General features: G+C 38.4%; 1 protein-coding gene across 6 annotated transcripts in view; it reads right to left on the bottom strand.

Moving 5' to 3' along the window:
- Window positions 1–15,793, bottom strand: part of LAMA2 (laminin subunit alpha 2) — a 1,220,316-nt gene that overhangs the window by 823,655 nt on the left and 380,868 nt on the right. For all 6 annotated transcript variants that reach the window (XM_089676131.1, XM_089676133.1, XM_089676134.1 and 3 more), the window contains exon 5: window positions 3,653–3,832. In XM_089676131.1, coding sequence (XP_089532257.1) covers window positions 3,653–3,832 — 180 coding nt within the window. The remainder of the gene's footprint in view (window positions 1–3,652; window positions 3,833–15,793) is intronic.

Genomic DNA, 15,793 nt, shown 5'->3' with positions numbered 1-15,793 from the left:
GTAGTGGAAGGCTTGGGTGGAGGGTAGGGTGTTCTTGGTCAGTGTCAGGCTCTTTCTGCAGGGGGCGCAATTTTTGTATTGCCTAGGGCAGCACAAAACCTAAATACACCACTGCCTGTAACCCCTCTTCACACCACACTTGCACCCCCCTCACTACCCAAAAGACCTGTACTGTTTTCTTTCACCACCCAACATGCATTTACCCCTCTTCTTTTACTACTTACTGCACTTTCGCCCCCCCCCCCCTTAACACTTGTACCCACATACTCTTACCATTACACCTGTATCACCCTTTTAACCCCACTCCTGAATGCTGCACCCTCTGCATCCCCTTCCCCCATGCTCTTACTCAATGCCTGCAGCCCCCCTTCACTGCCACATTGCCCGCTTCTATCACCACTAGGGATTAGCTGAAGATTCAGTTGCAACTTCAGACATTCAGGTGAATGCTCAAACTTTTGCCAATTTGGCCCTCTATTCGGCAAGAAGCAAAATTATATGTTTAAATGCTATTTCTACCACTTCTTAATATGGCAGCTTCTCATTGTCCCCAGGGGCGGACTGACCATTTGGAAACTCAGGCACTGCCCGAGGGTCGGGGTCAGTAGGGGTCCCCATGAGATGCCCCTGGTACCTTTTTTCATGGGCTTTTTTGAGTTTGGGCAAGGACACAGGGGCCCCATGATCCCCTATTGCCCGGGGGCCCCATGAGTTGTCAGTCCGCCCCTGATTGTCCCTGTTACCTAAAGAAGCCACAAGGGAATTTATTTCTAGTTACTATTTTCCTGATACTCATTCACACAAGGAGGGGCAGTTTCTGGTGGCCCCCTTGTTATAAAAGGGGACTTCCAGAATCTGATAAGACCCCCACCTGCAGACCAGCACAATCAACAACCAGGTTTGTGGGGAAGAAGCACTTGTCCTCATCAATATGACAATGTAGTTATTTGCCACACTTATGATAAATCAGGGCCAATGTGTTTGAAATGTAAAACTGGGTATACATAAACCGAAAATTGTTATACATGTTATACAAAATTCATCTTCTCTAAGTTTTTTTCAAGAATCAACTACACATGTATTATCTTACAGACCCAATTGGTGCTGACCCCACTTGGCCCCACTCCTACAACTTTAAAGGGATAATCTCTAACAATGCATATTTCAGATAAATGTGGATACTTAACTGGGTGATGTTGTTTATGCATGTATGTTGTTTATGCATTGCTTTTGTTTGCTTATATATCGGTGTTGTTTAACTGTGGCTGCCTCTAAGGAAAGTTTTTATAGTTGACCTAATAAGAATAATAAGTTTTCATATCCATATATTGGCAATATTTCACCTCTCCTGACTGGTAACCAGGTATATACAGGTAGAATCATCATTTTCTCAACTTGTGTGGATATCCACTATTTATGAACAGCTTGTGAAACTAAAGGTTGACTTAGGAAATCCTGACCTTACTGATGCCTGAAAGCATAGTAAACATCAAACAGACAAACATCATCACTAAGTAAGCAATTTCACCTATTGACATTAGAACAAAGACACCTACTGGGCAGAATTAGTTATAAATTATGCTCGGCAGAATTGGTTATAAATTATGGATTGATATGTTTGTAGTTGCTAATCTAAAACTTTGTAATAGGCATGAGCTGCATTAAATGTATCTGTTTATAAAATTTTAAATTCAATAAATGGTATTATTAGACAAATAATACAATGTTCAGTGTGTTTTCATATAACAATGAATATATATAGAAACCAAAAAGGCACAGTGACCTTCTGCCTTAAGTCAGATTTTAAATTTGAGAGCGTAAAAAGACACCCTACAAATGTTCTAGTAATAGGAAAAGTATATTTCTATTATGTTAATGTAATCTAGTCCAGTGGAGCAAGCACATGAATTTTAATGTAACATTATACCCAATCAAAACAACAAATTTTTATTGAAGTTAGTAGGCATTGCTACATTATATTTTTTTATGTTTTCCATATCAGTGAAATAAATAGCTGAAATAAGCTCTTAAGATTTAAAGAGTAACTCAACTTTTGTTGAGAAAAAATATTCCCCTCTGGGTGATTTATGTATTTTGCAAGAATTTTATCAAACTTTATTGCAGATTCCTACTCTTTGTTATACTGAAGAAATAGTTGTGTGTTTCACTTGTCCATGGGCAAAATGAATGTGAATGGGAGTGCCCTATAATCATCAATCAGCTGCTGCACTTCCAGAGTTCTAATGAGGAAAGTTACAGGCTCTGCATCCTTTTAGATGTGATTTTCCTTTGGGATTAACTCACCAAAAATGACATTGCGATGACAATGCAGGGAATGCCCAAAATCTGACTTGTATCTTAGTGCAGACTTCTTAGGAAATCAGTAAGCCAATCACACAAGCAGGAACTTACATTTCTGGGGGGTGTTCTGTACACCATCTGTGTACAAAACCCCTCCAGGTTGCCATATTCCATTGAATTTTACAGAAAATTACAACACTGCAGATTAAAAAGGAAAAGTAATATTTAATAACATTCAATTGCAGTATGACTTACAGTATGACTCACAATTGTATATGCTATTTTATTTTTTATTTTATTTGCTATTTTTTTCCCCACAAAAGTTTAGTTGCCCTTTAAGGATCAGATCAGAAAATTTCAAATTAGCAATATTTCAATATAGCAAATTATAGATATATTCTGAAACATAAATATGGTTAAATCTACTTTAGGTGAAATAGTACTGAGAACCAACATTTCAAGATTTTTGTAAATGCTGAGTATAAATTGTGAACAGTTGTGCACCTCCAACTTAGTGGCAACACTTTGGCAAAGGTCCTATTCTATTCTGTCATAGCTGTGCCCCTATACACAAAACCTGGTTCATGTACACAAAGACATAGTTTAATGTCTCTGGTGTGATAGAACTTGAGTGGTCTGCATAGAGCCCTATCTCAGCATATTTTGGCTGAATAGGCCCACATTCTCACAAATACACTTCAAAATCTTGTGAAAAGCTTTTTCAAAAGAGTGAATGCTGTTATAGTTGCAAAGAGGTTGTGGGGCACTTATTAATGTCTGTGGTTTTGGAGTAGATTCTCGTATATATAGAATGGCCAAGTGTTAACAAACATTTACACATATAGTGTAATAAAATGAAGAAAAAAAAAAGTAATGACATTTTTAGCACAAGTGTGTTGCAACAGAATACAAGCTAAGCTAAAGTGAATCTTCTCAGTGTGGCACTGCAAACATGTACAGGCAGAACTCCGATCCCAAAATATACTTGGTAAGAGATATGTTCATGTATAGCTATGTTAAGCCAGATGACCCTTGTCTGATTCTTGCAGTTTTAATAGTTTTTTTATTATAATTTTTTATTATAATTAAGTAAATAAGTTTGGAAATGTATTACTGGATGCCCATTGATACCTCTACAAAGGTAGATAAAAAGCACACAGTATAAAGTATAAAGCACATGCACTCTCATAAAGAATAAAAGGATTTCATATCAACACCTCTACCTTCTCATAAAATCACAAGGATAGTTAAAGCCTACATAGACCATTAAAATCAAATTAGGTAAATCTTTATTTGCCTAAACGTTTCACAGTTTAAAAAAATTACATTGTGCCATTTCAGGATCACATACCCTCCTTGTAACTATGGGATCTATATCCTCTGGATCACTTTGAGCCAACATCATTAAATCAGCATTCAGAGTCCGGATCCGTTGCAATCTCAGTCGAATGTAGCGAGCTGATGTAAATTCCAAAAGCGTTGGTGTAGGATCCTCAGCACTTGGTCTTCCATTAATTAAGGAGGTGTGAATCTATAACCAACAAAAAAAGTTATATAAATAATGCTGTTACAATTGACACGTTTTATAGCATTAAGAAATAAATGTATACTAATCTTCATCTAATGCTTATCAAACAGATACCGAACACGTAAATTACATCTTCAAAACAAATTCTTCTTAATGTGGGATTTTAAGTTTTCATTTGAGGTGTATTTGAATTGTAGCTATAAGATCCAATGCCCTTGCATTGAATATTAAAAAGATTTACATCTTCTGGTAGGACACAGTGGACACAAACACTTATGTTCTTTCATTAGCCCCAACAGAAGATCTCCCAATCATCTTTACTGGCTATAAGACATCTATTACAGCTTTACCTTGGCATAATATAATAATAATAATCATAATATATTTTTGTGCGCATTTATTGTAAAAACTCAGAATAGCTGATGACTTAACAATGTAAATCCGTTGTTTGAGCTCCTAGGACACAAACTGAATTCTACCTTATGTTTTTAGTCTAATTTTGTTGTCTTATAAAGGTCATATTACATGCCCAACCAACATTTTATCTATACACTTGTATAGTGTATGAACAAGTACTTTGAAATAAGAACAGATCCATTCAAGATAGGAAAAATTATAGATACCGTAATCACAATACGTATGCAGTGAACTTAATTGAAATATGGGATAACATTATTGCAAATTGATGTAATAGATTGTATTGGCTTCTTTCCATTGTTCTTTTATCTACTATCCTTATTTTTCTGTTCCGAGCATTTTCTCTTTATTGTTTATCAAGACGAATGACAAAGAGACATCATAATGCTTAGTGGAATATTAGCTAATTCTACAAATCTTCCAAAAAGCAAATATCCCACAATTTTTTCATGGCACAAACATCACAGCTAATAAACACCTGCCTGTTTCTGTGAAATCAAGGAAAAAACATAAACTTGTTTCTAGGGTATTGTTAATGAGTACAAATTTGCTTCAAATGCCATGTTTTAAATTTCCAGTGAAATGTCATGGACTGCTTTTGTCACACTCTTCCTAACTCTTTCGTTCCCCAAAGAGTTCTGGGAAATGTCAGCCTAATGAACTGTTTAGCAAATATTGTTTTGTCATTGACAACTATCCCCTTCAGCTCCATTCTTAATGGGACCTTGGTTCAGCATTATCCCTTTACTGGCCTGTGTCACCTTTGTGTTATATATGCATGTTAGAATGACAAATTGCAACAGCTTTTGCTATTTTTGCACACCGTTAAAAATGACTTCATCTGGTGTTTCTGACTAAAGCAGGACAAGATTGTTGTTTAAAGGTGTTGCTTACCTACTGGTCTACTACAAAGCAAATATCTTTAATTCTGCATCATCTAAGCTGTATTTACCATGAAACTATGTATTACAATTAAACATATTGTAATATTACTAGTACATGGACAGCATGATGGATTAAAGGATAAGTTCACCTTTGGGAACATGTGAAACATTCCACCCATTTTTAGAGTGGAACATGTAACATATTTCTACTACTGCAGCCACAAGCCAACCTTGCGCGCTCCCTGTGACAACAATATGTGGAGAAGTTCCCCATCCCAGCTGTCAGTTTTTAAAAAGAATGTGTCCATGTGGGGCTCCGCCCACAGGGCAGCTTTATTCATTGAGTTCTGTGAATTAATCAACTACAAGTACCAACATCCTTTACGGATATCGGCTTGTAGTTCCCAATGAACTACCATGGTGCTGATGAGTGCTCTGGTAGTTTATTGATTCTTCCTGTTAGTGTGAAGCGGCCTGCCCATATGATGTACGGGCAGACAGCTAACACTGACAGTCTGCAGTATTCCTGCATTGCATCAGTAATCTGCTGGTTACAGGCGCAATGCTTTCCAAACTCCTCCAAAAAAAAAGTAAATGAACATTTTTTAAGTGAACTTATCCTTTAAATGCATTTCCAGCTACACAAACTAGGCATCTATGATGATTTACTATTTGTACTGGGGTATTTTAAATGGTACAATTAATCTTGCTTGATGTCAAGGTTATTTCAGAAGATAACATTTATGAAGGACTTCAGGCTTGAATGATTTGTCTACTGTTTTATAATGTCACTGTGTATCTCAATGTGTATCTGAAGAAGTCTATGATGCTGTTTGCAGCCATGTGTCATTAGTGTATGAAAAACACCTTAACACTTACCGAGCTGATCATGTACCATCAGATCTTGTTTGGATCATATAGAAAACAACAAACATTATTATATATTGATCCCCTGCTTCGACACATATGATTATTACATATCTACATTTAAGCCTGAAATCTGATACTTGATCAGTGATTATTCAGTGATCAGATATTGATAGGATGTATATTTGGCTGCAGGTATAGGGTTTGCCATAAAGATTTAGGAATTATATTAGATTATATCTAACAGCTCCAGCATATGAACATATGTTGATGATATTTTTAAATTTTTTTAAATTAGGCTCCATGAACACAATGAGCTGAAAACAAATGTTGGATAAAACATGCTAATATTGTTTTTTTTTGGTGTTTTTCTGGGTTTTTTTTTGCCGGGTACCCACATTCTTAACAATCGATGACTCATCAGTTGTCAGCTGAATGCCCTCCTGACAGCTGAATGTAAACAAAAGAATTGTCAAAAAGTAAAATTAGAGAAGAAAAACAGCGTCGGGGTCCCCACTAATTCATAGCAGGCCTTTCAGGTCTGGTATGTATTCTAAGGGGAACCCCACGCCAAAATTAAAAAAAAAAAACAGCATAACAGCATGGGGTCCCCTCCAAAATCCATACCAGATCCTTATTTGAGTGTGTTGCCTGGCAGGTCAGAAATGGGGGGGGGGGGTGAGCAGCTGTCCTCCTGGACAATACCAAGCCACATGCCCTCAACATGGGGGCTCCCCCTAAAAGCAACTTGTCCCCATGTTGATGGGGACAAGGGCTTCCTCCCCACAACCCTGGGCATGGTTTTGGGGGTCTGCCAGTGGGGGCTTATCAGAATCTGGAAGCTCCCTTTAACAAGTGGGCCCCCAGATCCTGCCTCCCCTGTTTGAATGAGTATGGGGTACATTATACCCCTATTCATTCACCAAAAAAAGTGTCAAAATAAATAAAAACACAGAGACAGATAACAGTGTATTATGTCAGAAAGAAGAGCCAAAAGTAAAGTACCAGCATGTTGCACTTAATTTAAGCCTTTTTACTGGGCCACTGTTCAAGAAGGAGGGGTGAGTCAGTTTTTTGAGATATAAATTACAATGTATTATGTCAATGTAGAATTTTAGGAGCAAGAGCCATAAAACAGCACATACGCCTTTTTACTAGGCTGAATTTTAAGAGAGAGAGAGAAAAGGTGGATAAAGGAGCCATAAAAAAGCATAGACATGCTTCACATCATGAAATACTTTTTAGTAGGCTACATTTCAAGAAATGCAAAATACTATTTATCATGAAATAAATATTACCTAGTATTATGTCAGAGACAAGTTACAGAAATATTGAACATTTATGCTGCACATCATATTAGCCTTTTGAACTAGGCCACATTTAAAAATTTTCATAAAATTAAAATGACAGTGGTTTGTAAGAGACAACATTTTACGCAGACATTTCACTTGCTCACTTTTCAAGGGGGAGAGATGATGCGTGTATTAAAGTGTTATACAAATTACAGTTGATTATGTCATAATCAAGCACCAGAAATGTTGCAGAGACATAATACATAAAACAGTTGATTACGTAAGAGATTATGAAAGAGCCAGAAATATAGCTCATGCATGCTAGATATTATGTAAGCTTTTTCACTAGCCTACATTTCAAGAGGGAGAGAGGTAAGTTTAAATGTAAAATAAGCATCATAGTGCATAATATCAAGAGCCAGAAGGGTACACTGCACATCATGGAAGCCTTTATAGTAGGCTGCATTTTAAGAGGGAGAGAGATGTGGCACTTTTCAAGATTAAAGAGGATTATGTTAGAGACAAGAGTCAGAAATATTACACAGACAAGCTGCACATCATGTAGGCTTTTTTTTCAAACCACAATTAGAGGCAGAGGCAAGTAACGTCTTATTGAAAAATAAAGAATACAGTGTACAATGTATTACGCAATACCTAGAAATAGACAACAGACATGGGGCACATCAAGATTTTTTACTGCGTCACTATGAGAGAGGCAAAACAGGTTTCATCATGAAATAAAAATGACAGTGGATTTTGTTCGAGACATTAGCCAGACATATTGCACACTCATGCTGCACAATATGTAAGTCTTTATACTAGACTGTATTTAAAAACGTAGGGACAAGGTGGGTTTTATTGTGAAATAAAAATGACAGTGTATTTTGTCATAGACAATAGCTAGAAGTATAGAACATACACACTGCACATTAAGGTAGCCTTTTATTGCTACATAAGAGGGAAAGACAAGACAGGTTTTATTAGGAACTAAAAAAGAGAGTGGAATATGTTGGAGACAGGAATCAGAAATATTGCAATACTGCACATCATGCATACCCTTTCACACATTTTAAGATGGAGAGACAAGACACTTTATATCAAGAAATAAAAAACACAGTGCATTATGTCAGCCAGAAGTATTGTACAGTTAGCACTGAAACAGAGGAGAAAGCATTGTGAAAAGGAAACAATGCACGCAGCTTTTCATTCTACAAATCAAAATCTAAGAATTTATGTGTCACAGAAAAAGCAAAAAATATTGCCCAGAGAACATAAACAGCATTTCAGCTGCATTTTAGCTGTTGAAGTAGACTGCACTCTCAAACTGACACAATGCATGCAGTTGTTCAGGCCAAATATACACAATAAAGAGTATTTTTAACACTATAAAAAGAAAGTAATATTGTGCACACTGTAAACATATTATTTCTACCGTTTCTGATTATTCATTTCTCTTTCCTTGTCTAGTCTAATTGTAAACACCACATCCACCATTAAGCTCTGGAGGAAAAAAAATCTATAATTTCACCAAAAACAAGCCTGCAGTGACTGAACTGTCCCCATCACCAGGAATAAGTTCACGTTTGGTCTAAATGTAACTTCACCTGAATTTTCTTACCAATTATTCACCTACAAGGCCAGGAATCCCTCATAAACTATTGGACAAGCATCAAAGGGATTACATTGTTGCTGAAATATGGCCACATAGCCATGTTTGGCTAATAACATTATTTATAAAGGGCCTTCCAGATTCCGATAAGCTTCTTGCCTGTCAGGATAAATATTCGGATAAGCGTCTGGTATGGAATTTTGGGGGGACTTCACTTTTTTTTTTTTGGGTGGGATTAAGAGACTTGAATGGCCTGGTAAGGATTATGGTGGGACCCCACATCCTTTTTAATATCTATATCAAATCCTCATCTAAAATAAGACTGGATTTGTGATGTCATTGACCAAATATGGTCATATCTATATATGATCAATGATGTCACCTTGGAGATCCCACTCTCTTATAAGGCAAGCGAATGGTCTAGATGTGTCTCGGCTGGTAATTTTTTTTCTTTTGCAGGTTGGTGGGCATCATAATTGATGTGGATCTACAATTATTGAGCAACATGACTTATGTACATTGTGGGACAATTATTTTTATTATTAAAGCTCTTGTCAAAACTGTACTTGTGTTTTTTTACTGTTAACATTTGTTTGTGAATGAGCAAGAGTATTATGTACCCCTTACTCATTAACATTGGGGGACGGTATAGTGGTGCATGCTTCTTGTTAAAAGGGCTTCTTGATTCGGATAAGTCCCCACCCACAGGCCCCCACAACCACCAAGCAAAGGTTGTTGGGAAAAGGCTCTTGTCCTTATCAAGAGGAGGGAAGGTGCTTTGCTGGGGAGGGGGGGTGTTCTAGCAAGGTACCCCCCATGTTGAGGGAATGTGGCCTAGTATGGTTTAGAAAGAAGGCTCACACTCATCCCCCCTTTCTTGTCCAGTCTGGTATGGATTTCTAGTAGGACCTCATGCATTTTTGTTTTGGCTTTTTTTCTTAAAGGGATTCCCCTTTCAATTCTATAATAGACTAAAAGTATCTCGTATAGATTTCCAGGGGAACCTCACAACCTTTTGTTGTGTCTTTGGTGGGGGTAGCTCTCTAAAAGGTCTTGTATTTTTGGGTATCTTTGTGTTCTGTGTGCTGTTTTTTTCTAAAAAAAAAAAAAAAAAAAGAGGCCAGGAGGGAAATGTCATTTGATGGCAAATTCCCTTTGTAAATGTCAGTGCTTTAATATATCACTGCCCATATATATCAGAGTCCAACCCTTGCCTATCAGCCTGGAAAATGTCCATTTAAATTTTGATTTAACATAGTCTGCTATCATCGACTTCAGTTGGGTTTGGGATCTAAACTCCCTTGAGGTGTGCCCTGTCTTGCATCCTTCCTGGCTGTCAGGAAGGACAAAGAGACATAACATCCCTGCCCTTGCTTGTTGGACCACGTATCTGTGGTCAGTGGACCCTGCCAATGATTGTGCTCTAGCAGCACAGAGACAATACCTTTTACATGCTTTTACAGGGCAGGGGTGGCCTTCTGGGCAAAGAATGGTGGCTGGGTACCTGCCAATATTGTATACTACAGGCTGAAAAGTTCTTGAAGAAGGCAGACTCTACTGATTGGAAGGGAAACAGTTGCAAAGCCAGAATATTTTCCAAGTTGGCATTGAGATGCTGGGCATGGGGGTGACTGGGTGAATATTTTTTCTATGCTTCAGCAGATGGGGAAGAGGCAATACCTGCCTGGTCAAGTATGTAGCTGGAGATGTCAGGGTTAGGAGACTTATTGCACAATTGAAGCCTACACTTGGTTCTACTCTGCATGGCCCAGTGCTGGCTTTGTTCCCTGGTAATGTGCAGTAAGGTAGCCCTCTAAACCTCCTTGCCAGACTTCCATCCCTATCACTTGAGGCTACAGATGCTGTAGTGGATGAAAATTGAGATTCCTGTAGACTGGGGGGAAGAGGTAAAAAGGGAGAAATAAGAAGACTTTCGGGCCTACTGCCACTTTGTGGTGAACAATCATGTGTCTCCTTATGCATGTGGTACTCAAATGACTGGCAGATTTACCACACTTAATACACTGCAGGCAGACACTCCAAACCACTATGGTGCTGTCTGCAACAGATGTGTGAAAAAGACTCAGACTGCAGAGATCTGCATAGCAGACATAGCGATTGCAGTGGCCTGCAAATTTAGAGCTTTGCCATTCAAGGTATCTGCAAGCTGCCTTTGAAAAATATTCTGCCTCACTTTTGCTGTCCCCTTACTTACATTCTTGGGCACAAGGAACAGATTTCCATCTCATCGTTCCCGCCCTCCTCACTACTTGCTGCACCTACAGATGCATAAACGCCAATTGCTTCTCCTTCCCTGTTATTGCTTCCCTCTATACTCCTTGTGTTCTCTTCCCCAGTATCTAATAAAATGAATCCCTGTGCATCCTTCTGCAGCAAGTTGTCTGCTTAAATAAATCAGCTGACTTCTCAATTCTAGTTTTCAGGGCAACAGCATTAGCTTTAGATGAGGTGGAAGAAGAGTGTGCATTTGCAGCTCCTGATGACATTTTGCTAATTTGAGCCTGGGGGAAGAAGGAGCATGAAAAAGGCTTGTTTATTACTCCACCACCATTCCATGTGCTTTCTCTGGCTGTATAGCACGCCCATTGCCAGAAAGAAAAGACAGATGTGCCCTACCTCTCAAAGATACAGCACAACTCCTAACTCCACAACTTACCTCTTGCTAGCTGTGCCTCTCCTTTTAGTCCTGTCGGACAATATGGAAACAGGAGAAAGTCTAATTTTATTAGAATTAAGAATGAGGTGCTTTGGTGCACATTATAATATGAAGATTTGGTGCTGTAAACAAAGGACAGTTTGGGCTGTGTAAGCAGCAAATAACCCTGCTCATCCTAAAAAAAAATCTCGTATATGTACAGTATATACAACAAAACACCAAAATGTCAAGCAACATGTAATCAGCAACAGAAGTTGTTGCTGACACACAAACACCTTCAACTGTCCCTGATTTCGAGGGACTGTCCCTGATTTGGAACAAAGTTTCTTTCCTCTTCATTTGTCCCTCATGTTGATCTGATCTATATAGATGTATATAAAATAAATTATTTGTATTTTAAAAAGTCTGTTACAGTGCTAAACCTTTCATCCAGTTTCTAAACTGCTGCAATTGTAAACTTCAAAAGCCGGTATAAAGGAATAGTATTGGAAAAAAAAGACAAGCACTTGTGAGCAGGGGCGGACTGACAACTCATGGGGTCCCCGGGAAATAGGGGATCATGGGGCCCCTGTGTCCTTGCCCAAACTCAAAAAAGCTTATGAAAAAGGTACCAGGGGCATCTCAAGGGGCCCCCTACTGACCCCGAGCCCTCGGGCAGTGCCCGAGTTTCCAAATGGTCCAAATGGTCAGTCTGCCCCTGCTTGTGAGTGTTACTAATCTATTTTTTTGTATAATACTTCTTTAACTGCTTCCCCTCTGCCCTATAGTAGAAGTACTGCTACAGGACGGCAGGGCTTTGTAAAATCACGTATATATACATGATTTGCATTTCCAGGTAGGGGGCGCATGAGCTCCACCCTACCAGTGCCACCGTTGGCAGCTACAGAAGTCAATCACTGGGTCCCGGGTGAAGATTCCACTCTGGCACCCTGTGATCGCCGAGTAACACTGACAGGGGAGAGACCTGTGTGTAAACAATACAGGTCTCTCTCCTACTAGCAATAACATGCTGCTGTGTATTTCTCTACATCTACACAGCAAAGAAATACACAACAGCATGTTTCCCTAGTAAAACACACCCAGCACACACAGTAAAACAGCACAGAGTTAACCCCTTGATCGCCCCTTCCTGCCCAGTATTATTAGTACAGTGTCAATGCTTTTTATTAGCACTGATCGCTGTTAGTTTTATTGGGATGTCAGTGGCAGTTAGTCAGTTCCCACCCAGTGTCAGAATGCCCACCGCAGTCCCGTAGTACCAATATAAGTCGCTGATTGCCCCCATTACTAGTATAAAAAAAAATTCCGATATACATACTGCCATTTGTAGACGCTATAATTTTCACGTAAACCAATTAATTTACACGTATTGGGATTTTTTTTGTTAGCAAAGAGATGTAGTAGAATACATTTTGGCCTAAATTTATGACGAAATTTGATTTTTACATTTTTTTACTGGATATGTTTTATAGCAAAAAGTCAAAAATATAGTTTTTTTTTTCAAAAGTGTCTGTCTTTTTTTGTTTATAGCGCAAAAAATAAAAACCGCACAGGTGATCAAATACCACCAATAATGAAGCACTAAAGAGCACAGTTACTAAAGAGGGGTACATTCCACTCTTTATGCTAAATAAAAAGATTTAAACAGTGCTCCCCAACACCCTATTAGTATGCTTATACCAAGATATTATAGGTATACACACCGTAAATATGCTCAAGTGCAAAAATGCTATAGTGAAAAAAATGCTAAGGTGCAAAACAAAAATGTACTGTATGCAAACGGCACGGTGTGGTGGTGATTCTTTAGGAAACACAAGAATCAAAAATACAAAAATACATAAATTAAAGGACTTTATTTCTTTATATCATGATTTGTTATGGACTATTAAGATAAATATATATTGTTTTGCACATATATTTGTGTATATATATATATATATATAGTATATATATATATATTTTATTTTATTTTTTTTGCACAAATTGGCACATCAGTTTTGTATGATTTATGATGGGGGATGTTCTATGATTTGTTATATTTATTAGAATATGTTGATATATTTTTTTGATATTTAACACTCTTACAGGGGTCGTTTGCATACAGCACTTTTTTGTTTTGCACCTTAGCATTTTTTGCACTTGAGCATATTTACGGTCTGTATACCTATAATATCTTGTTATAAGCATACTAATAGGGTGTTGGGGAGCGCTGTTTAAATCTTTTTATTAAGTATATTGCTATGGGTTTCCAGAGAGTAGACAGCTGCTGCCACCCTTTTTTCCTTTCTTTTGGGGCTAGAACCCTATACATGTCCAGTGTCGCCATCTATCAGAAGTAATTTTTGACATTCCACTCTTTGCAGCAACACTTAAATTGACTGTAATGTAGCAGTGGCACGATACTGAACTGTATATAGAACTGTACAGCTCTGTAGATAGCACTACAGCAGCAGCAGTAACTACCTCTCCTTAAAATTTCTGTAAGCTGCCCCTATCTACTCCAACTCCAATATACACAGACAAAAGACTGATGGGAGTGCAATCTTTTATAGGAAGGGGGCTAGCACATTTACAAACCCCCAATACTGCTCGCACTATGCCACCTGACAGAGGACAGAGATCATAGTTCGTGCAATGCATTATAGGGGACTCAGTGTTGGCACAGAGGTGTCATTTAGATGAACTATGAAAAGGCAAAGTTAGGATCAAACTTCACATCATTCCAAACTTAAATATCATCCTTACTTATGTGGTCGGTAAATGACCCAAACAAAAAGTTAAAAACTTAAATTTCATCATTAAACATTACCACACCACAAAGTCTTTTAACTGTACATTTGAATATTGGTGTTAGATTATGCTCACTGACAGGTGACTTTTCAGAGAATTTTAAGGTTCATAAGAAAGTGTTCTCACCTATAATTGTCTATATCATATTTTCTGTACTCTGTCCTGGTGCTGTGGTGCTATCACTGCACCAAAATTACCTATGTGTTAACAGATTGGGCTTCCCATCTGGTGTTGAAATATTACTGCTCTGATACCATGCCAAACATGTCACCACTGTGTTAAAGAGACTGAGATGGGATTACACAGCACAAGAAACATTATTTAACTTGCTTACTTAATTCCATCTGTTCTGTTTTATAACAGTTGAGTTAGATTTAAACTAAGGCTATAAGAATTGTGTGTTAAAAGTCAATTTAAAACTATTATAGTGAAGTGGGCTGCATTCACAGAAGCAGATCGCATGTGTAACACCCTGCTATTATTCAGATTGCAGGATGTTAACAGAGGCACAAGGCGGCAGTGCCCTGCAACTCAGTGGCACACACTCTAGTGAAAAGCTCTATGGACTTTGTAGGCTGAACCGCAGGACTTTGCTGGAAGGCAGCTAATTGGAAGACTACATTTCCCAGAGGAGCTGGTATATTGCATAGGGATATATAAGTAGAACCCTGGGAATAGCACAAGAAGTGAGCTGCTAGAGAGTTGGAAGGAGGTTGTGAAGAGAAGACTGTGTGGAATGCCAGAGTACTGGAGAGTGACAGAAAGTGGAGAAAAAGGGAGGAATATCTGATTGCTGAACTTGCCAAATGGTCTGGAGAACTACTCTGTCAGCCAAAGACTCTGAGTGTTGCTGTCCGGAATGAACTCTGCAGGAGGAACCGCAGGACCACTGGGGGCCCCCATCTACACAGAGACCACCAGTGACCCAAATGATGCAACAGATCAGGTGAGAGAGTCCCATAATCTGATCGTTAGTACACAGCTTTTGTATTTCAGTGGCTTTTATTACTTTTTCAAACAATTTAACACAGAAGGACTAGAGCAAAAGACACTCCCATGCAAAGTCTCTCAATGGCACATAAAAAATAGAGAGAACAGTGCTGTAAAACCAGCAATGCAAAAGGCGCTCCCACATATTAATGGTATTGAAAACATAAAAAAGTGAAACAGTGATATAACACCAACAAAAACTTCAGCCAAAGGCAAGTATCTACAGCCTCACAGAATTAAGCAGGAAACAAAGAAGGAAAAAGAGGGAAGAAAAAAGAGGAAAACAAGACAAGGGGCAGGGAACAGGGAGCATCAATACCATACAGCATCATAAACCCAGATTAGCCAGGGGGAGGGTGGGAAAGGCATATGTCAACCACGGCTCCCATATTTCCAAAAATGTTTGTTGGGAATCATTACGGATACTCGACATCTGTT

Source organism: Staurois parvus, unplaced genomic scaffold (genome assembly GCF_062004578.1).
Source record: "Staurois parvus isolate SC_StPar_1 unplaced genomic scaffold, SC_StPar_1.0 ptg000165l, whole genome shotgun sequence".
Taxonomy (NCBI): Eukaryota; Metazoa; Chordata; class Amphibia; order Anura; family Ranidae; genus Staurois; species Staurois parvus.
Note: the sequence above shows the minus strand (reverse complement) of the source record. Positions and strands in the feature narration are given on the sequence as shown.